Genomic DNA, 22,126 nt, shown 5'->3' on the forward strand with positions numbered 1-22,126 from the left:
AATGGAAACGCTGCCCATATCCCTCTCCCTTTAACAAGTGGTACAACCACTTAAACGTGTTCATAGAATTAATTCAGCTCTTAATGCTAATATAGGTTTAAATTAAGCCCTGGGAAGGTAGTTCAGTGTGAATGAACCACACCATAGTGTGTGGATTTGGTCCTTTGATCCTGTTGTGTCCTTTTCTGTTTTGTGTCTTCAATCTTTATGTCCCAGAGAAGGCCAGGACTTCTAAACACAACTCTTTCTGGAAGATTAGAAATATTAGGAAACTGTTCTTACTGGTTTTAAAAAAAACCAAATCTCGTCTCACTAGTTCTTAAGTCGAACTGCAGTCTGAAATTCCCATCAAGTTGTGAGTAAAGATGACTGGATCATATATAGATGAGCAGCTTCTGAAGACCCATCCCTGGAGGGATGCAACTTGTGGTGGTGGTAGGCAGCTTCCCTAGCCCTCCCTATGTAAGTGGTCACGACGGAGCGGAGCGGAGTGGTGGGAGGTGCCTGCCCACTTTCTGGTGAGGGGAGAAAGGGGAATGCTCTATTCTGGTGATGCTGTGCCTGCTTGGAGGAGTACATAATGAAGCCTTTGTGGCTGACATGCGCTTCGACAGAAATGGGCTGTGCAGCTGCAACCCTAGCAACAGGGCCTGGAGAAAAGAATGAGGGCAGCTTCCCAACAGAGGATGGTCACATTTGAAGATGAGCAAATTAAACCAGCAACATAGTATTTAGAAGAACCTGTGTGCCTGTTACTCTGCCTAGGGATTTTTTTTTTATTTTTTTTAATTTTAATGCTTAGACTAAATTCAATCTATGTGGGGTTTTATTACATAGATAAATCAATGACTTAAGGCTTGCCAGTGTCTTTGTTTGTTACTTTTAACTTTATCTTGGTTTGGGCTTCAGGAGTTTCTCTTATTGAATGTAACTCTGCAAGCTTTTTCTCATAACAAGTAGTAAAAATCCAAGATTATTTCTGTGTGTGTGCGCATGTGTGATTTTAGAGTCTTAAGTTGATAATGCATTTCCTGGAGGATTCACAGTGCTGTTTTATACAGTTCACAATTCATTGTCACCAGTTAAAAAGCACGAAGGAATTCCGTTTGAGCTGATTTTTGTAGTATGGATGCACAAAATCCTTAAAGAAGCAGTGGGTTGAGAAATTAATTTATTGTAAAAAAAAAAAAAATATACATATATATGTACATATATTCCTGGGACTATTTGCAAGATTTGTATTGATACTTTTAAAGTGGTTATGCTTATTATAACAGATGTTTTATAGAAAAATTCAGGTTAAATATTTAATTTGTAAGATGCGGCACTCCCATCTATTTGCATGGGAAGTCCTGTAAATGAATTGGGATAATGCTACTGATGTGAATACAATAGGCTTCATTAATTACCCAGCTGTGGATAGTGATTCACCAGCCACAGTTCTGGCTGCGTGTCTGGGAGAGTGGGGGCGTTTGTTTGAGGGAGAGACTGAATAATGAATACCTTAAACCAAATGATCTATGGCTGAGTGGCAGACAAAGAGGGCTTTGGGGAAGTGACCGATCATCCTACGTGAAACGATCTTGGCTATATCTGGCCTTCATGCTGAACCTTGCATGTGAGCCACCCCTCCTCCTTTTTGGGGAGAAAAAGAGGAAATCAAGTCCTCTTAGGAAGAAAGTCCGTCTTGCCAGCGCTGAAGGCGCTGTTACTGCACCATGCTCATCTAGTTACTATAACGAAGAATGGTGATGTGAAAAGTTTGATTATTTTAGTTCTGTTTTCCAGTATTTTGACAAATGCAGTAGCCATTTTTTGGCAAGATAGGTACAGGTGTTTGTTTGTTTGTTTTCTTTTCCACTTTTTACCTCCTATATGTAGTCTCTAACATCTGTGCTACAAGCTGATTGTAAGTCAGAGCCCAGAGCAAATGGAACAGCAGATGTGATGATTCCTGGATGTTCTCTGATCAGGCCAATGTGCTAATGTGGGGCATCAGCAACTCAGGAGTGTTCCCTTCTGCTGGCTCTGCAAAACAGGCAAGAATATCCTGCACAGGAGCTGGGTAGAAAGCTCTTAAACTGTTCAAGCAAGACTTACTGGAGTTTCATTGTAGATGGGAGGAGTTACTCATATTTTGGCTTTCCTTTTTTTCTTTTGCCTCTTCCCCAACTTGTTTTGTATTCAGCCTGAACAATTAAATTGGACTGAAGGTGAAGGCTAGGAAGAATGTGTTCCCTCACTAGGTGTATTTGTTGACTTGCTGTAAAGTGCTTAGGGAAAGGTCTGACACCTGTATAATATTTGGAGACACCTTGAGTCTCAAATTGTAGAATTCTCTGTATTTTTGTGAGGGGTAGGAAAAATGAGGGAAATATTTTGGGCTGGGATAGGATCTGATGCTGTACTTAGAATCATAGAATCATCTAGGTTAGGAGTTTTAAGATCATTGAGTCCAACCGTTAACCTAACTCTGACAAAACCATCACTAAACCATGTCCGTAAGCACCACGTCTACCCATCTTTTAAGTATCTCCAGGGTTGCTGATTCAACCACTTCCTGGGCAGCCTGTTCCAATGTTTGATAACCCTTTTGGTGAAGAAATTTTTCCTAATATCCATCCTAAACCTCCCCTGGTGCAACTTAAAGCTATTTGCTCTTGTCCTATGACTTCTTACTTGGGAGAATAGACCGACCCCCGCCTCTCTACAACATCCTTTCAGGTAGTTGTAGAGACCTACAACTCTTCTCCAGGCTAAACAATCCCAGCTCCCTCAGCTGCTCCTCTAGACCCTTCACCAGCTTTGTTGCTCTTCTTTGGACATTCTCCAGTACTTCAATGTCTTTTTTGTGGTGAGGGGCCCAAAACTGGCCGAAGTACTTGAGGTGAGGCCTCACCAGTGCTGAGTACAGGGGGATGATCATTTCCCTGTCCCTGCAGGCCACACTATTCTGATACAGGCCAGCATGCCATTGGCATTCTTGGCCACCTGGGCACACTACTGGCTCATATTCAGGTGGCTGTCAACCAACACCCCCAGGTCCTTTTCTGCCAGGCATCTCTCCAGCCACTCTTCCCCAAGCCTGTAGTGCTGCATGGGGTTGTTGTGACCAAAGTGCTGGACCCGACACTTGGCCTTGTTGAACCTCATACCACTGGCCTTGGCCCATCGATCCAGCTTGTCCAGATCCCTCTGTAGAGCCGTCCTACCCTCAAGCAGATCAACACTCCTTCCCAGCTTGGTGTCAGCTGCAAGCTTACTCATGATACACTCAATCCCCTTGTCCAGGTAGTTCATAAAGGTATTAAACAGAACCGGCCCCAGTACCAAGCCCTAGGGAACACCACTTGTTACTGGCTGCCAACTGGAATTGACTCCATTCCCTACCACTCTTTGGGCCCAGCCCTCTAGGCAGTTTTTTTACCCACTGAAGCATATGCCTGTCCAAGCCATGAGCAGCCAGTTTCTCCAGAAGAATGCTGTGGGAAACAGTGTCAAAATGTTAGACTTCAATGTTAGATTTAACAACTGTATCTTGTGCTCTTTGCAGAAGTTGCTAGTGAAAGTGAAGTTGCAAATTTGAAGAGCTTGACAGCTTCTTTAACATACCTTTTCTTTATTTGAAAAAGAGTAACCATAATGGGAAAACATGTTAAAGAGTACATGTAGCTTTTATCTAAGTGCATACTTGCTACACCCCCCCCCCCCCCAAAAGAAAAAAGTGTATGGCATTGGAGGAGATATGATCTATTTCAAAATAGGTAAGCTTTGTATGGTAAACTGAATTGTCACAACTGTTTGACAATTTAGTCAAAGTAGTTGCCACTTGCTTTTCATTTGAGTTGATTTGCTTAATTCAGTTCTACATGCAGACTTGATGGTACCCTTCAGCAAAACCCCAGTGACCCATCTCCATGCCTTTCCCTGGAAAGGATTATACAAATTAAATACTATGATGTTATTAAATGATTAAAAAAAAAAAAAAAACACAAAGAAAACAAAACCATACACAACTAAGAGAAATGTGAAGGCAGAAAAGACCTTTCTTTTTTTTTCCCTTGAACAGAGAGGATTCTACTGAATTTTACAGCTTAAATTTTCAGTGATGAAGGAGTTTGCCAGCAGTTCTGTAGTGTGCTTTATCACAAAGTTTGTAAAGGTCAGTATGAAGATGTTTGCCAATTGTATATGCTTCAAATCTTTGCAATCTCTTCTTCAAAGGTGGCTGCAAAACTTCTTAGTTCAAGGTAACTGGGGAAAGGCGCAAAAGTCTCCATAGAACTAAAGAAATAGGGCAGTTTTTTTGATTTTGAGAGAAGATGCAATTTTACCTCTTTTGTAAAAGACAGTATGCTAGTTTGGGCTATTTTTATCTTTCCAAATCTTGTCTGTTTAATTCCTGTTTCTTGGTTATTCGCCACGGCAGTTCTTGAGTGAAAATGAAGCTGTTGTGCTACTTAGTGCTTTGTATCTCCAAATTGCTGTGATCCCAGCATAGAACAAAGTTCCCCAGTGTTTAAATCATAGGTATACTCTCATTTAAAGGGGAGCATGTACCAGTATCCATAGGCTTTCCTGACCCTGGAAGTACCAGAAAAGGTAGTGGATTTGTATGTTAGCAAATTGTAATGGTATTTCATGTATCTTCATAACAACACGTGGAGCCAGGATGATCGTTCTGAATATCTAATATATATTTACCTTGTGGTCTAGGGAACTAACCATTCGCCAAGAGAAATAACTCTGATTAACTAAGTTTACCTGTCAAAAGAGTAGAATAAGACAACAGATGGTGGAGAACAGAGTAGGTGGTGCTGGCAAACCATTTTATTTCAAGCTTAAACTCGGAAGCATCTGATGTTAAATCCATCATCAGCTAAGCCTTGTAATTCACTTCACGGTTTGTGGCTTGTTCTGCAGTCTTCATCAGCATAGTTTACAAAAGAGGTCCGGGAGGAACCTGATGGTCCTTCCTGCTATGAAGAGCTGCAATCGTTGCTGCTGCCATTTTCCTTACGGCTTTGTCATGTGTGTTATAAAAAGACTGCATGTCTGAAAAACTTCCGTAGTTGGTCTTGAGTAAAGGAACTTGTACTTCTCTGTTCCAAGTGGGCAAACAGTTTTGATTGATGTGAGAAATGAGAAACATTTGAATCTTCATGCTTATATTTATAGAGTTTCTTACTCTGTGTGGCAGCAGCATTCTTTTCATAGAAGGAAGCACAAGTAGTATACTTCATATTTGTTATTCAGGATATTTCAAGTCTATCAGCAGAAGTACTGTATGTATAGCAATTGTTTTGGCATGAGAAATATCATGGTCAAAACACTGTTTATTTTCCAGGCTTCCATTAGGGGTTTTGTTTATGTCAGAAGGTTGGAAAGAAGAGGGCAGTGTGTTGTGTGTGGCCTTTTCCGCCCCCCCCCCCCCCCCCCATTCCTTACGTGTTTGAAAGAAAGTGACTAACTAAAATAACATAAGAGGGATTGCTTGGAGACAGTATGCCTCTGATCCATACTACAGTTGCTGATATTTTTTTTAAATGTGTTTTCTTGTAAATAATTTCATTTCTTCGCTTTCCACTCCTCTCCCAAGCAAACTACCCAGAGCTAGGTCTTTGTACTTGAAAGTGCTCATTCAGTTCATTCATTCAGCAAATGCTGTCAGGTAATGTGACAGTGGAATTGAAGTGCCCACAATAGGAAAAAGAATGTAACTTCATTGCTGTGCTGTCTTACAGAGATAAAATTTTATTTCACACTGATAACACCTGCTGTAAGTAGATACTATTTTGGCCATTACAAAATGCAATATTTAGTGAAACTTGTTGCCTTACCGTATGTGTGCATGGAGGACAGAAGTATAGGTACTCTTGAGGAAGAGATGAGAAAGCAGGAAGTAGTTAGGAGCAATGTCTAAGACCGTGCTAGGCTAGACAACACAGGGCAGGAGCAGGACGCATGGCTTCTCTTTCAACAAAACTTCTGGGAACATAAGCATAAAAGGACCCTGTAGCAAGAAGCACCTGGTTCACATCACTTTGAAGGGCTGTTTTTCACCTTCACTGTATGGAAGAGGTGGACTCAGCAAAAAACGGTTGCTTGGCTTGTTCTTTCTATTTTGTTTTCTAAGTTGTGGTTCCTAGGATTCGATGTGCTTGCTTCGCAGTGCAGTACTACAGGGATGACAGAGGCAGCACAAAGAGGAAAACCACCAGAGGCTGAGTATCTGGCAGCTTGACACACCTTGAGGGTGATTGCTATATTTGAAATACTGGCAGAAAGATGAAGCGTTCACAAAACTCTAGCTAATACCAATTTCAGCCTTAACAGCAGCATGATAGTGCAAGTATCTTGAGGGAAGGGTTAAGGAGGAAAATGTTTATAAGTTTGGGGTTCACTTTTCCTAAATTGCAGATTCCTCCATTACTCCAGTATCTATTCTTTTAAGATTTGAGTTGTACCAGGTAGGTCATCCTACAGAAGCTAGATACATAGGTAAGACCAACAGAATATTTTTTTTAAAATTTTTTGAAAAAAGAAATATAATACATGCATGGGAAAAATGTCAAGGTAGATTGTGAAGTAAGGAAAATTTCTACAAAGACTTGATTAATTTTTTTAAAAAGAAAATGATAAATTGTATGCCTTTACTTGAAATGTCCTACTTAATGAAAATAAAAGGCAAGTGATGTGTGATCTTTCCCCACATGCACACCTTCCAGATGCCTACTTGTACTGCTTCCTGTATCTTCCCTTTTGAAAAGTAAGGAGGTTGAGAAAATATTGTTTGAGAAAGGGAGAACAAAATTTAGAGGAAGGGATGATAAAGTTTCCATATAACTGAATTGTATGGAAACAAAGAGGCATACTTTTAAGACTTGGCTTGCTTTAATCATCAGAATAACTTTCTAAGGGTACTAATGGATTCCCCATAGTTTGTTTTCTTCAAGTGACATTTGAATGCCTATTTTAAAACAGGATCACAAAATAGACTAGAATGTCAAGATCTTAGTTTTCATTCAATTATGACATTAATGTGTCTTTGCATAGAATACTATATAACAACATTGTAGAGGGCTCTTCAGACTGCAAGAATCACCAGTCCTTTTGTCACCATTTCTGTTTGTATCTAGAAATTCTAAAGCAGGCCATCTTCAGTTTAGCTGGCACTTATCTACACAATGAACTTGCAAACTTCAGGGGTTTTCCCCCTTTAGTTTACAAAAAAAAAAAAAAACGAACCCAAAAGAAGACTGAAAATTTGGCTAAATACAAAGCAGTAGAAACATATTAGTGGCCTCAAGTCAATGAATGACTTAACTATCTATTTATTTGTTGTTTTGACTGATTAAAAATAAGAATCTACTTTCAGCTTAATAGTGCTTGGCAAAGAACAATCATGGAAAGAACAACCATGCAAAGAAATGCAGGTTTTTTTACGTGACGATGTGCTAGAAAACTCATGCATCAGTAAGCAGGATGTTGTTGTTTCTTCAGATAACTTCTGTAGATCACCACTAGTAAGTCAGCTTTCTTTCCAAACCATATTTTGTTTTAGCATATTTTTCTTGTATAACTTTTTTTTCTTTGCCTCTTATTTGTAGTCTCAAGCCTTAAGTGTAAAGTCTGTATCTTGAGGAAAAGATTAGGCATTTAAAAATCCTGTTATGTCATATATAAATCCATGCAAAATAAAACATAAAATTCCAGTGATTTGTCCAAACTCTGTATTGATAAACATTAAGTAGTGCGGTGCTGTCTGGTACAGTTGTAGTCCTGTGGTGTTGCCTAATGGTAGCAAAGGTGGCAAATCTTCTCTTTCATATTTTTGGGATTATCTTTCCTTGGCATGTACCTAGCAAGTAAACATTGGTAAGTATAACAACTGCATATGTGATATATTAATATCTCACCTGAAGAAAAGACTTACAGTATCCATTAGGGTTTTTTTTAAGAAGGGTGTAACAATGATGTTTCGTCAAAGAGTTGCTGACTATACTGCAGAGCTTTTATAAATACAGAAGATGGGGTTGACGTAGGGGAAATGATAATACTAAAAGTACATAAAACTTGATAGGTATCATACTCTAACTCCCCACGTGGATACTATAATTTTGCATGTCTAGTAGGGAAGTAGTATCTGTGGATACTGCAGCCATTGTAATATATTCATAAAATATTACAACCAGTCGTTCACACCTAATGAAGGATTAAAACTAGTCTCTTCTTAAAGTGATAATGTTAGTTGAGAACTAACATGTTGTATTACTTCCAGACCTGCAAAATATCACTTGATATGTTTGTTCTGAGCAGCAAAATTGAATAAGTGAAAAGGTTCCCTTTAAAAAGAATGTTGTGGTTTCATCATGAAGTGGTCTGAATATGTGACCGGTTATATTGCTAGAATGCAATGAAAGCAGATAACAAGACAGATGTGCAGAGTTGTTTTTTTTAAAATTCGTTAAAGATTAAAGTTATCAGCAGTGTATATTCAGTGTTTTTTTTCAAGGCAGACCATTCACGGCAACTTCAGAGTTCTGTGAGCAGAGTTCAGAAAAAGTTCCGCTGAGAAATATACTTGTTGCTTTATATGAAAATATATCATATTTTTATCTTGTTCTTTTCAATGCCAGCTCATTAAAATGTAAAAGATTAACCTACATAATTCTAAAAACTAATAAACATTCACTGGTCACTTTTGCAGGGCAAAGGTTTACCCTCTGTCTTTAACATCACAGAGCAGTTTCAGTGTGCTAGCTCTGTGAGAAGACATACACTGAGATCGATAAATTGGTGGAAATGCATGTGCTTGGAACTAAGTTGAGTAAGAATGTCCTTGACTATCTTGAGTTATAAAATAATATTGTCATTATGCCTCAGTTTCCCACACATGTAAAGTGGTAGAGGTCAGGAGACTTCCTCAAAGTCAGAGTGCTCATGGCAAATCCTGTGCCTGCCATAAGCCTCCTTGTTGTGTCTCTTTTTTTTTTTAAGCGATTATACTAATTCCTGATAAATAGTTAGCAATATGATTCATGATAATGGATTCTACTCTAAGATCTTTATGCATATTTTTTTTACGATAATTCAGTAATTACTAGCATTTGCTATGACAATCCTGTCACAAAATTGACTTCACAAATTATATCAGTGAAGTCACCATGACCCAAGATTAAGAATTATGCTTGTGTTAGAATGCTGGGAGTATATTAAGTTCAGGAAAAAAGTTGCAGTTCTTTTACATGCTTGATACTGGTTCTCAAACTTTTTGCCAAGTCTTTAAATGAGTACCAAATCAATTTTATTTTTTTTGGTAATGCAGTTTTTTAATGTACATTAAAGACCTTTTGATTTCTTTCACACAGAATCATTAAGAAAAATGGAATAGAAAAGATCTGCTCATTCATCTGTTGATTTCTTTGCCAAGATATGACTGTTCATGTGTGGGATTTTCTTTTGCTTTTGTGTGGATGTTGCAGTAGCATGTGGATGTTGCAGTAGCTAGTCTAGACTTACTTTCCGTAGTCTGCTCAAAAATCCTGTATGGCGTGGGTACAACTACTCTGCTTGTGAAAATCAGATTCCTCACATATAGCCACTCTCAGCACCTCCTGAGGTGCCCACGTGGGAAGTACATTAAGTGCAGTGCAATGATTATGCATGAAATCACATCTCGGAACAACTGAGCACCCACCTCTTCCTTCTGTAGACATAATGTGTGTGACAAATGGCAAATCTACTTTCATGTCCAGCATGTTCTTGGTTAGTTACTTTTTTTTTCTTTCCAGAACAGGTTTTCTGATTTCTTTGTTAATAAGGTACTTTTATCTGTGAATGATATTAAGAACAGAGACTTTGAAAGGCAGAAGACATAGTGTAGTAACATAACTGTAACTGGAAGCTAATAGGAAGTAAGCAGTAAATGCTGTCTGGCTAAAGAATGAAATACCCTCATTTGAGGGTGGGAAGGATTGTGGTGTGGTTGTTTTGGGGATTTTTTGGGGGGGCCAGATTTTATGGGAAGGTCTTCTGCTGTTATGGTTGCTACTTGCTAATTCAAAATAGAGCTGTCTGGTCAGTTATGGGAACCAAGTCTGTTAATTTTGTTTAATGAAATTAGAGCCTAGTTAAGACTCCAGGTAGCACAAGTGCTGCAGTTGATAGTACATTCACAACACCTGTCTCTCAACACCTGGTGGTGTGACAGAAAGTACTGTTTTTCAAACTGCATTAAATTGAGAAGCAGGTAGCTTTGCTGTGGGTTGAGCTTTAGTGTATGAAAACCATTTTCTACCAAGAAGAAGGTTAACAATTAAACCAGTGACTGTAAAGGTAAATTGAGCAAAAAATGTCATGCTATTTAAAACTTCTTTATTGCCCTGGATAGAAACACAGAGCAGATTTACATCTGTGCGCACTTTTTGCTTTAGAATGGCTTATTTTTCATGCTGCAGCATTCTCGCATGTAGCAGCAGTAGCATTGAAGGCTGCAACACTGACATTTTTTGGGAGGAAATGTCAGTGGCAGTGTGTACCTTCTTTTTCCAATCCACTGGTTGGATTGAGATTGAAGCCTGAAAGTTAGTCTCCTTTCATATGATACATAATGTCTTTTAGTGTACTTTCCCTCCCCCTGCCCCCAAACTTTTAGGAGGGAAATGTACTGTTCTGAGTAGTTTTCAGCTAGGTTGTGTTGAATAGCTGGCATGACTCTGCTTTGCAAATGTGATGTAGTTGTTCTCTAGTGAACATAATTTTTATTGTGTGATATGAGCTTAGTCTAGAATGTATTGGAAAAAGAACAGGAAGAGCATTTCTGTGTTTCTAGTGCAAAATATGCTTAAAAGCAAATGAAGAGCAGCATTTTTTATTAACAGCAGATGCATGACTATGTCAAAACCAACTGCCTGCAGCACTTCTGCAGTCAAAATGAATAAGTGTGGTGCAGGTGAATCAGTTTTTTTTGGTGGGGAGAAAAACAAAATCTTAATAATCTGACTATCCATCTGTTATCTCGTCCAGCTTTTTAAAAAGTTTTCAACTATCTGCACTGGCACGTACTTGCAGATGCACATAACATCAGTGAGACCGTACCTTTGGGCCGGGAAGCTGAGTTGGGGGTCCCTGACCCAGGGCTTGATCCTTGGGGAAGGCTGCTCTGCCTGCAGCAAGCTGCATGCCTGCTGGCTGCCCCCCCCCCCCCCCTCCTGCACCCTTGGACAAGAAGCTGGTCCAGATCTTGCCAGTTTACCTGCTTATCTGGTTGTCATCCCCTGCTGTCACATAGCCCAACTCTTAAATAAACCAAATGCTTTTATTTCACAGAAAACTTTCTAACTAATGGTGAAATAGACACAACTGAGAAAGTGGATACCTTAACAGTGGGCAAGAGACCACCTGTTAAATTCAGATGTATTCTGAGAAGTTTGACTGGCTGTGTCCTGAGGAACAAAACAGAAGTGGCCAGGTGTACTTCTCAGTCCTCTCTTGCATATTAGTGTAATACTACACTAAAATACTACACACTGAAAGAAAATATTTCCTTTGCATCGCAAAGAACAGAAGGGTCTTCAGTTTTGAGAAATGTTTGTATTCATCACAAGTCATTCCATGGGAGTGTGGTTTTGTTTTTTTTTTTTTTTTTTTTTTTTTTTTTAGAAAATGTTTTTAGGTTTTTTTCCTTTAAAAAAAAAACCAACACCTCAGAATTTGCAAGAGTAGTTGTTTGTGTTGTGAAGCATTTTTAAACACATTCTCTTAGCATCTCTTGGTTAAAATTGGAAAGTCTGTGACATAGGATAATCTCTGCAATTTATGAACAAAAGTTCTTTAAATTGTTGTCAGACTGAATTTACATCCAGAATATTATATCCTCTCTGTGATATGCCTGGTTTTTAGGAGGAAGTAGGGAAGTAAAATTTCTAACTATATGCTATACAGGTCTATTGTATGAGACTACAATTTTGAATAGCTGTAGTTAATATAGCTAGAAGTTCATTGTGGAGTTCAAATAGTGTCATCCTCTGGTTATTTGGTGTCAGAGTACACTTTTCATGTTGCCTATTAACTTCCTTATCACGAGGCACTGGCTAAGAACAGAGATACATAAGGTTTCTTTCATATTTAGTAAGCAAGCATTGCAAGTTCTGTATGATTTTTTGTCAGCAGCTTTCAGTTTGGGGAACTGAAATGAACCTGGCTAGCGTTTACAGGTATGAACAACTTTTTAAAAAAAAAAGTTGGAAAAATAACTCTTAGTCTTGACACACCTTTATTCTAGGTTTTTCCACTCATTGGCTACCTATCGATGTAGGTAAGCCATATCCTGCTGTATACATGGAGGTTTTCATAGGGAAGCCAAACCATTTGAGACTTACAGTGGTTTTACATTGACAGTGAAACTCCAGGTGACTTCACCACCACTGAGATTCACCACCACAGAGCATTTTCCAAATGGGCATTTTTAGCAGTAATGGCCTTGAACTTTTTGTGGGTACACAGGGAACATAATTCAGTGTTTCTTGGCAAGATAGGCAGGTCATTTCTGAGGAGGCAATTTAGCTTCCTGTGTGTTAAGATTTCAGAACAGCAGTAACTGTTCTGCTGAGAATATGTACTTTGTTAAAATGTTTCTGGAACATTTTGAAACTCCCTGTTTTGTACAGCACTTTGTTCCTTAACTAGGCCAATAATTCTGGTATCTCCATTGAAATTGCATTTCAATCTTAGAGATTTGTCTGTGCACCATTTATTTTTATGTTAAGCTGACTCTATGTATGCTTGGCTATTTTTCTATGTATGTTACAGCATAGTGTGTTTTGGTTTTAAAATTGCACATCTCTACCTGATTTCATAAACTTTATCAAATAAAGTTTTAAGTTAATAAAGTTGTTCATGTTGTCTAGTGTATAAAAAGATGTGTTGCAGGGGAATTATTAAGATAAGTCATTGTTATGGGCTTAACTAAAAGGGTTTTGTTAATGATTAAATGATGATCAAATTATAATTTTATCAATGATTGAATTAAAAGGAAATGGTAAGTAATGATTGAATGGTAATTAAGCAGTGAATTAACCCAATTTTCAGGGAGGGTAAGAAGGAAGACCGTGGCAGTTACAGTCCTGTCAGTCTCATTTCAGTGCCTGGTAAAATTACGGAGAATGTGTTTTTGTGAGTTATTGAAAAACACTTGAGAGACAATACCATCATTGCTCATAGCCAGTGTGAGTTCACAAAGGGAAAGTCCTATTAACAAACTTAATTTCCTCTTATGACAAGGTCATCTGTCTAGTTGACCAAGGGAAGCCAACAGATATGGGGATTTGATTTTACCAAAGCTTTTTGATACCATCTCGCAGTATTCTTCTGGACAAAATGTCCAGCATAGAGCTAGACAAGTCCAGAATACATTGCGTAAGCAATTGGCTGAAGGATCTGGCTGAAAGGGTTATAGTAAATGGGGTTACATCAGACTGGCAGACAATCACCAGTGGGATTCCCCAGGGCTCAATTTTAGGGCCAGGGCTCTTTCATGTTTTTATAAATGATCTGGACACAGGAGTTGAATGTACATTAAGTGAGTTTTCTGGTGGTACTAAATTAGGAGGATCTGTGGACTTCCTCGACGGTAGAGAGGCCTTACAGAGAGATCTGGATAGACTATAGAGCTTGGCAATGTGATCTGTATTAAGCTGCAGAGTGGTTATTCAGGAGAATTGATGGGAGTGCTGAAAGTACAATACAATATACTGTACTGCTACCTGGGAACTGGTATACCTGAGAAAATGGGCTGCATGAACTTAGAGATCTCTGCCTATAATTTCTGTAAGTTCATACTCCAAATGGCCTAAATTCCACTTCTATTTTAGAGTGATCTTTGAAATCTTTGAAAATGTGATTTGTCTTAATTTTTAAGCTTCTTTAAGCAATCTCCCATGTGCATATGTGCAGGTGCACAAACACAGTTCAAGTCATCTAAAGCAGCTAATAATAGAGAAATTATAAAAAGGCTAGAGAATAACTATAAAGAAATGGTAGGGCCTTAAATGCTAGCAGATGAAAAATATGCTGCTCTGCTGCACTTTGAACAGAAAACTATTGCTGTTTTGTTGCTTGCAAGCTACGGAACTGAAAGCTGAAGCAGAAGCATGCTGCTTGAGCTGATGCACTCTTCCTGTTGGAAACATGTCATCGCCACTTGCCAACAAAGGCTTAAACAGAGGTGATTCATATTGCATTTCAACCAGGGAAATGTGCACCCTTGCTAGTGTTACTGGGTGACTGCATAAACGTTAGTTATCCAGTCCCACAAAACGTGATGCTGCTTTGCTTACTGCAATTGGTCTAGTAATTATTTTGTGCTTGAGTGGGAGGTGAGGAAGTGACAGCAGTAATCTACAGAAGTGTGTTAAAATTACTTTAGATACAGTGGCAGACTTCTGTTGCAAGGTTGTCTATCTTAGAAAAGTAACTTAAAATCTGCAACAGCAGTGTGCCATGTTGATGGTTTTAACACAAAACACTTACTGTACTGAGGAGAGTTTGCCTCTGTGAACTCTTGACAGTTCTAATGGCCTTTTCTCCCCCTGTTCCCACTTATTCCTTTCCTCTATCCTAGAACTTCCTTGGAAATTGCTTTGATGTATTAGTTTTCTGTGGAAAAGGGAATATTATGAATGTTGTGAATAATGCTTTTTACGTATTGTAATACTAAAAAACAGGTAGGGGTCCCTTGAATATCTTGTATGGTCTGCCACATAGTTTGTCATGGGTACTTTTGTCCCCATAGACTATTCCATTCCTTTTAATGCTACACTGTTGTTAAAATGATGGACTCTCTGGATGCTGATGTTAACCATTTCCCATCATTACTTTAGAAGTAATATCAGAGGGCTCTTCGGGAAGGTTTTTAGGTTTTTTGGTGGTTTTTTTTTCTTCTGTTTTTTCTTTCCATTCTTTATGGAAATGTTACCCTGTACTGAGCCTGCCTTAGACCACTAGTTTGCCTTGTTTATTTTTTTCTCTCTGACTGGTATTACCTGTTAGAATTAACAAGGAGGCCAGCTCAGAAAAGTGTTCTTTTGTGTTACCTTCAACAGGCCTTGCCACTGTAGAAGATAATGTTATTGACTGATTAGAACTTTGACTAACAGGATTTATTCTTTTTTAATGTGAATGGGCAGGCATTGTGAAATCACATTTCCTAACCCATAGGAGTGGATTCTCAAAGGCTTCACACTTGTTCTTAACTGACTGTTTTTGTAGGTAGGGCAAAATATATTATGCCTAGACTATGTCTTATGTAGGACAAAACATATTTATTTTGTCTTTGGTTTGCCTTCCTGTTTTTTAGTGAATAAATTTGGACAATTATTTTTCTGTTAAGTCTTTCTATCTTTTCGTAGTGTATTTTCATAATGCAGAAGTATTAGATGTTCTGTGCTGTGGTTTTCAGAGAAGTAGGTTCTTGTCTGCATGTATGCATGGGAAATAGTATGAAATAAGTCAGGTGTTTCAGAAACCTGCATTGAACCATGTATATTGAAAGCAATTATTAATTGAAGACACAGGAAGCTTTGAAAACTGTTTTCCTGTTTCAGAGTGGACACAGGTAATTTTAATGGGATCATTGTAATGCTGTCTATTTCATTTGTTGGTTTTGTGCACAAAGTAATAAGGACTATTCAAGGTGAAATTAAATTTGATAGAATGGCTAGAGAGTAAGGCAATTGCAGATGGGTCGTGTGAAGAAAAAAGGGGGGGGGCAGGATGGGACATTTGTCAATGATAAAACAAATGTTTGAGCCTCATGCTATCAAGATGTTTTAAATATGTTTAAAGGCTCTCTGCTTTAAGGTCCCAGCTGGCACTTGCAAACAACTTGATTACTGTCACACTGTGTGAGCCGTTCTTTGCTTGACCGAATGGCCTGCTTTCCTGCCTTCACTTGCTTTTCAGCTCCCTCTCACGCTGTCTGTGACCTGATATGAAAAGCTAGTATTTCTCCTTACAGACTTGCTGTATCTCTTGCTGCCTTCCCATGTATTATCTCAGATGGGCACACTTGTTGCAGGGAAGCTTGTGGCGTCTTCCTACAAACTGAAAACACAAACAAAAACTGGAAGTATTTTGGTTCCAATGAAAGAAGAGATTGTTCTTAAAGCTAGACTCCATTCTATTAACAAGAACAAGAATTAAAAAAAAAAAAACACCCTCATCTTTCTCCTTTAAGTAAGCCATAAGAGTACCTTCATCCTATTCTACTATTTTCAATATTCTTTGAAATTCAGAAGCAAATTCAGAAGCAAAGCACTCTCATAATATGTAGTCATTTGTGGCTAGCAATTTGTGTAGAGCTTTGATAGCAACCTATTCCTAAATTGTTAAGGAAATACACTAATGAAAATGCTTTCAGCATAAACAGGGACAAAAAAACGCAACCCCGACTCCAAATGACCAATAATCCCAAAATAAAACCCTATACTAAAATCTTAGAAAGAGTTTTAGTCATAATGTTCAAAACCGTATCATAGAGACATGAATAAAATACCTTTCTAGAGTCAGGACCTATGCATTCAGGGTTTGAAAATACACAAGAAAGTCTAACTCAAAATTTGAAGAAGCTTCTTCAATGTCTTGAAACTAAACCCTGAAGTACTTGGGGGGTGATGGTGTTGGTCGGAGCAGAATAGATATGGGAAAGTTATGAGGAAGTGAAAAAGGGATTTCAGCCTTATTCAGCCTATGTCGATGGTGAACGTTGTCCTTTGTCTGGCAAGAGTTACTTGCAGCTCAGGTTTCTCAGGATCTGAAAGAGCAAAAGATAATTGGTGCTTTAAAAGCAGTGCCAAAGTCCCCAGAAGTGCCCACTCTGCTAGAAGGAAGGGAATGGAGGAAGAGTGCTTCTACAAATACACTGCCCTGGTGAGATAAAGTTTCTGATAGAATATTCATGTGTGAAGGCAACTTTCCCTATACGCAGTTTTTGTTTAAAACCTCTATTTCTTCTTGTACAGCTTGTTCTATTTCAAAAAATGGCAATGGAGTAAGCACTCCTTGGTTCCTTTGGGATCTGGAGAGCATCCTCCAATTGCTACAGCTATAAGTGTATGGAAGTGTGCACCAGCACAACATCTTTTTTTAGTTTGGATGCACCTTAATCCCCCTCCCCCCCCTCATCCCTCATTTCTCGCTGCTACTTGACTGGATATGCTAAGCAGCAAGAGGAAGTAGTATTGCTACAATAGAGATTTAAAGTGGAAAATATGAAAGAAGTCTTAAAAATGCACACTGAAATTATAATTTTCTACTTACAGCTTGCAGGATTGATACAAATGGTAGCTGTTCAGAGCCTTTAAGGCAAAAAAAAACCAACAAAAAAACTGTCTTTTATGGAATGATGCTTCCATATATAGAATAATTGTAAATTTCTTTCTTATAAAGTACTTGAGACTAAAAAACAAGTAGTAGTCCTGGTCATGACTTTGTGCATACATGTGCATGTCATGGTACATCATGTATGCCATGTCCTTGTATGTCATGACTTAGTCATGACTTTGTGCTTGTTTCGCTTTTTTTTACATTACCCATTTCCCAACACTCCCCCCCGCCTTAAATAGTAGTCTGAGCTTTGAGCAAGTCTAGTTAAATTTGGATGTTCACACCTGCGCTCATTTTCTTTCTCTTCCTGTGGTTTTATTTGCTTCAAGTAATTGTCAAAGAGCGTTGTTACCGCACTTCCTGTTTGAACCCATAGTGAAGAGTATGCAGACAAAGGATGTAGAGAGTTCGCCCTTAAAAGGAACTTTATAGATGTTTTTTTAAAAACAGTGTTCTGTTCTTAAGCTATATAATTAATAAGTACCTTTATTCTAACTGACCCTCCAAAGCATGCAGCGTATTCCTGTTTGGATCAGCTAAGGTAAAGGCTCTCCAACCTGCTTTTTGCCAGTAAGAGTTTGCAGGGGAGATTGATTTCTTTTTCCTACCCTTCTTCCTTTCCTGCTCTGTTTATTTTCTGCAGAAAGGTTAATAAAAATTGCTGATACTGTAAGAGAATGTTCTCCACCCCCACTACATTAATGCAGTGTTTGCACTTAGTGCCTTTATGACTGGTATTCAACAATAAGCGGTAGTTTGGGGTTTTGCAGTAGATCACCTACTGTGGAATAAACTTCAGAGTAATGAAAATTACCTTACTGGTTTTCACTTTAAATTTTAAACAATGCATCCTTTTAAATATCTTCATTTCTTCACACTGCTTAAAATTTCTATAAATGGGATGAAATTAAAGTTGTACATAAGTGTAAAAGCCTTAACATGTGACGAAGTTGTTCAGCATGATAGTCCTGTGAATTCTTGCAATGTGAATTGTATGCTCTAAAGTAGGTTGCGTTCAGAGTTCAGAAAGTTTAAATGGGAAAAAACAAGTAAGTGTTTTACCATTCATCACTCCGATTAACTTTCTGGTTCAGACATGAGCTGTATGGTGTTCTACCACTCTGAGCACGATAAATTGTGTAAAGAGTGAAAACAAAGAGTGACGTAGCTGTTGTCTTGAACTGTATTCTTCAGCCTCTTCAGCTGGCAAATGCAGCAACACCTGCAAACAGAGCCACATTAAAAGCTCGATCCTACCACGGAGCAAGGTACTAGCTGTGAAGTATTGCACATGTTTAGGGATCTCATTAATTGCAGCTGGGTCTGGGGTGCAGTCCAGGCTTTGTAAGAGCACTTTGTCATGAGATTGCTACAGAGCAGATCATACATAACTACCTGACTGGTAGCTGTAGGTCGGTATGGTGCTTTTTTCCTTCTTTCTTTATAACCAATAACTTGGAAAAGAACAGCAGAATGTTCCCATTTCAACTCAGTCTTTAAACTAGCAGCTAGCAGTGTAAAAAAAGTCTTAGTGTGTTGCCATTGACATTGCGTTTTTGCCTTTGGTTTAATTCTTTTTCTTTCCATTTCAGTGCAGCAGCATACCTGATCTTTTACAGTGGCCAAGTTAATACAAAAATCATTTATTCAGCAGAGTGGGGGTGTATAAAATTCCAGTGCTCTAACAGATACTGCTAAGCTTTTGTTTGCCTTTTAAGAGGTGCATTTACTGTCAGTTTTCTCCAGGCTTACAGATATGTCCTCCTACCACAGTTTTTTTAACTAAAAGACAGCAGATTGGAAAACAGCTTGTTACTGGTTGCAGAACCACGAGATGGAAGAGAAATGTGGCACTACACAGGCTATAGAAGATAAAATACATTTTTAAGAATGCGTGTGTTATCAGAAACTATTATGCACGATGTCTACCTTGGTTTTGTTATTCAGCAACTTTTGATTTAAGAGGGAGAGTCAGTTTCAAAGAGAACTCTGTCCTGGAGGGCACAAGTCCTTCCTGCTGAGAGTGGTTGGGTGGAGAAACTCTTCTGCACCCTTTAGTATTTTGTAACCAGGAAGAGCCTTACAGGCTCTCTGGAGCATGCACAAGCCCTTCGGGTTTGTTCCCAGGGCTTCAGCTCAAGACAGGCACTTAACGCTGCAGTGAGCTGGAGGAGTGTGCCAGCAATCAGTGAGCAAATGAGGAGATTGTTCAACAGAGGAATTTCCCTGCCCTTTCCATGTAAGTCTTCTGTACCCGGGTGTAATGGCAGGATGGAAGTTAACCCTCTGTGAGAACAAGAAATTGATATGCTGAACCTGGACTTGTCAAAAAGATATTGTGAGGAAGCAGTAATGTGGGCGTCAGAAGTTCAGGAGCTTCGAATCAGAATATTGGGTCACTAGCACAGCAAGAGAAGCCCACTGTGATGTATCAAGTTTAGAAAATAATTGTGTAGCATGCAAATTCCGAGAAGTGTCTGACAAAAGAAAGGTGGTGTAGAAGCGTTTTTTAGGGTTTTGTTTAGGTTTTTTCTTAACCATCAAGCTGGTTTGTCTCTTAAAAGGTAAGAGGTGGGAAAGCTTCCCAGAGGCTTTGGATTTAGTGTGGGAAAGGAGCATATATGCGTGTTGCAGCCAACAGTCCCGGAAAGTACCTGGCTAGTAGTGGCTGCACAGTACAGTAACTTAGCATGTATGTAGTAAATGAGGGACCTCATTGCTTGTGTGTTTGGCATGTAGAGAACTGACGAGGCAGTAGCTAAGTGGGACTGGTCTGCCGCAGAATGTGTGTGTATGTATCCCATGGACTCTCTAAGCCACTTCATACTTACTGTGAGGAATTGCATACAAATAATGATGCACAGTTATGCACACATTTCTATGAATGAAGATGCAGCCGTATATAGAACTGTCAAGGAGTATGTATATAAAACCTGAATACTCATTATCTCACTTTCTGCAAGTAAAGTGAGTGATAGATGGCAAGATAAACAACCAGGGTGAAATCTCACAGGAATTTTTATTGCACTTTTACTGAAAGAGACCAGGTTGGAGATTAACCAATAAACACTATTTTAGCAAAGGAATGGCTGGAATCTGGAGCCTCAGTTGTTCCACATGAGGGATTTCAGAAGTTAAGGAAACAGTTTCACACTCTACAAGTAATCTCCTATTTTGAAGCCAACTGTACATGAAGCAGTAGGGTAGAGAGAATGGAAGGAAAATACCTTGAGTTGACCAAGTCTGGCCATTTTGCAAATTTTCCATATACAGAAATGTATTTATTTGTTTCCTCAACATTTAGAAAAGCACACCTTTGCCTGGCAGCTGTTCGACAAGGTTGGGCTTTAATACTATTTAAACCTCATGCTGTGAATGGACTGGGAACTTTTCTGTTGAGAAATACGAAGTGTCAATAGGCACAATTCCCTAAGGAGTTTAAAGGGGTGTGTGGGCAATTGTCACGTTCTAAAATGACACTTGAAAGTTAGAAACAGATCAGACAAAGATGGCTGCCAAAAGATTGGACACTACTTCTTCATATTATTTCATCTAACCAAAGCTGGAATGTAAGCCTCATATGGATTTCTGCTATATGCCATTTTTGGTAGTCGCTGTAGAAATAAGCATGTGACTTGTTTGCTAGTATCTCTTTAGTCCGTGGTTCAAGATATTAGCAAGAAATCACTGGTGTGGGTGGCTGTCCGGGAGCACGAGATTCTGTGTATTCTTTCTTTTTGATGTAATGTACTTCTGTTTTCAGGTTCACGTAACGCTAGGGACCAAAGAAGCATACGTAATATTTCTGTGGTGCTGGGACCAACCTTCTGAAAGAAGACTCTAAAATAACCTTTTGCCTTCAAGTTGTTTGTCCTGGGACTGACTCGTCTTTGGAGAAGAGCTCAACAGAGAAAAGATTTTTACATTGGAACCATTATAAATAAACCTATTTAAAGAACTTGCTACCTGAAGACAGTTTTACGGAGGTTGAGTGCTGCTTTTCATCTGTGTTCCCACGTCAGACTGTAAACAATGAGTGAGTTTTGGTTGTGTTTCAACTGCTGTATTGCAGAACAGCCTCAGCCTGTAAGTATGAATATTGGCACTGCTTTCTTTTCGTATAATTAACAACATTGGTCACCTTTTCTGGTTTTCTTACGGCTTTTTAAGTTAGTGCTGTCTGGCTAAGCTCAGTGAGAAATAAGGAATTAACTAACATCCTGGCTTAGTGGGGACAAAAAAATGTCTGTTCTGGACGGTTGTCACATATATTTTCCTGTCCTTAAGGTGAAATCTATCCAAAGTCTTTGGAAAGAGCCTTTATTTGTTTGAATTGAAGAGGAGGGGAAGGGAAGGGTGAAGAGGTTCTAAACTGTCATTCTAAAACAAGTCATTTTTTAGTGTAAATGTGCTGACTTCTGTGTGACTTAAAGCCTGCTTTCAGGTGTGACTGGACAATGATGAAAGAAGGAAAGGATTTTGTTAAAAAGTCCAGCATGAAATCCAGTCCTCCTCCACCTTGTTTTAAGTAAGCCTTAATTGTTGTGTTAATTTTTAGATGAAACCTCAGGAGAGTGAAGGGATGCACTCATACTGTAAATAATTTTATTTTTTTTTAAATAGAATTTGGAATGGCAGTTGTGTGAAAAACTACATAGCAAACAATTGGATAAAAGAATACTTCAAAGCATATGTAAGGAAGACAGAAAGTACAGAAATATTCTCAGGTTTCATGCCCTCT

General features: G+C 38.7%; 1 protein-coding gene across 1 annotated transcript in view; it reads left to right on the plus strand.

The window, feature by feature from the left end:
* CDC42SE2 (CDC42 small effector 2) overlaps nt 1-22,126 on the plus strand; it is an 82,216-nt gene that overhangs the window by 27,257 nt on the left and 32,833 nt on the right. Inside the window, exon 3 of the mRNA XM_063320702.1 lies at nt 21,149-21,471. Within this exon, the coding sequence (XP_063176772.1) occupies nt 21,418-21,471 (54 nt within the window). The 5' untranslated portion in view covers nt 21,149-21,417. The remainder of the gene's footprint in view (nt 1-21,148; nt 21,472-22,126) is intronic.

The sequence above is a fragment of the Chroicocephalus ridibundus genome, chromosome Z (assembly GCF_963924245.1).
Source record: "Chroicocephalus ridibundus chromosome Z, bChrRid1.1, whole genome shotgun sequence".
Lineage (NCBI taxonomy): Eukaryota > Metazoa > Chordata > Aves > Charadriiformes > Laridae > Chroicocephalus > Chroicocephalus ridibundus.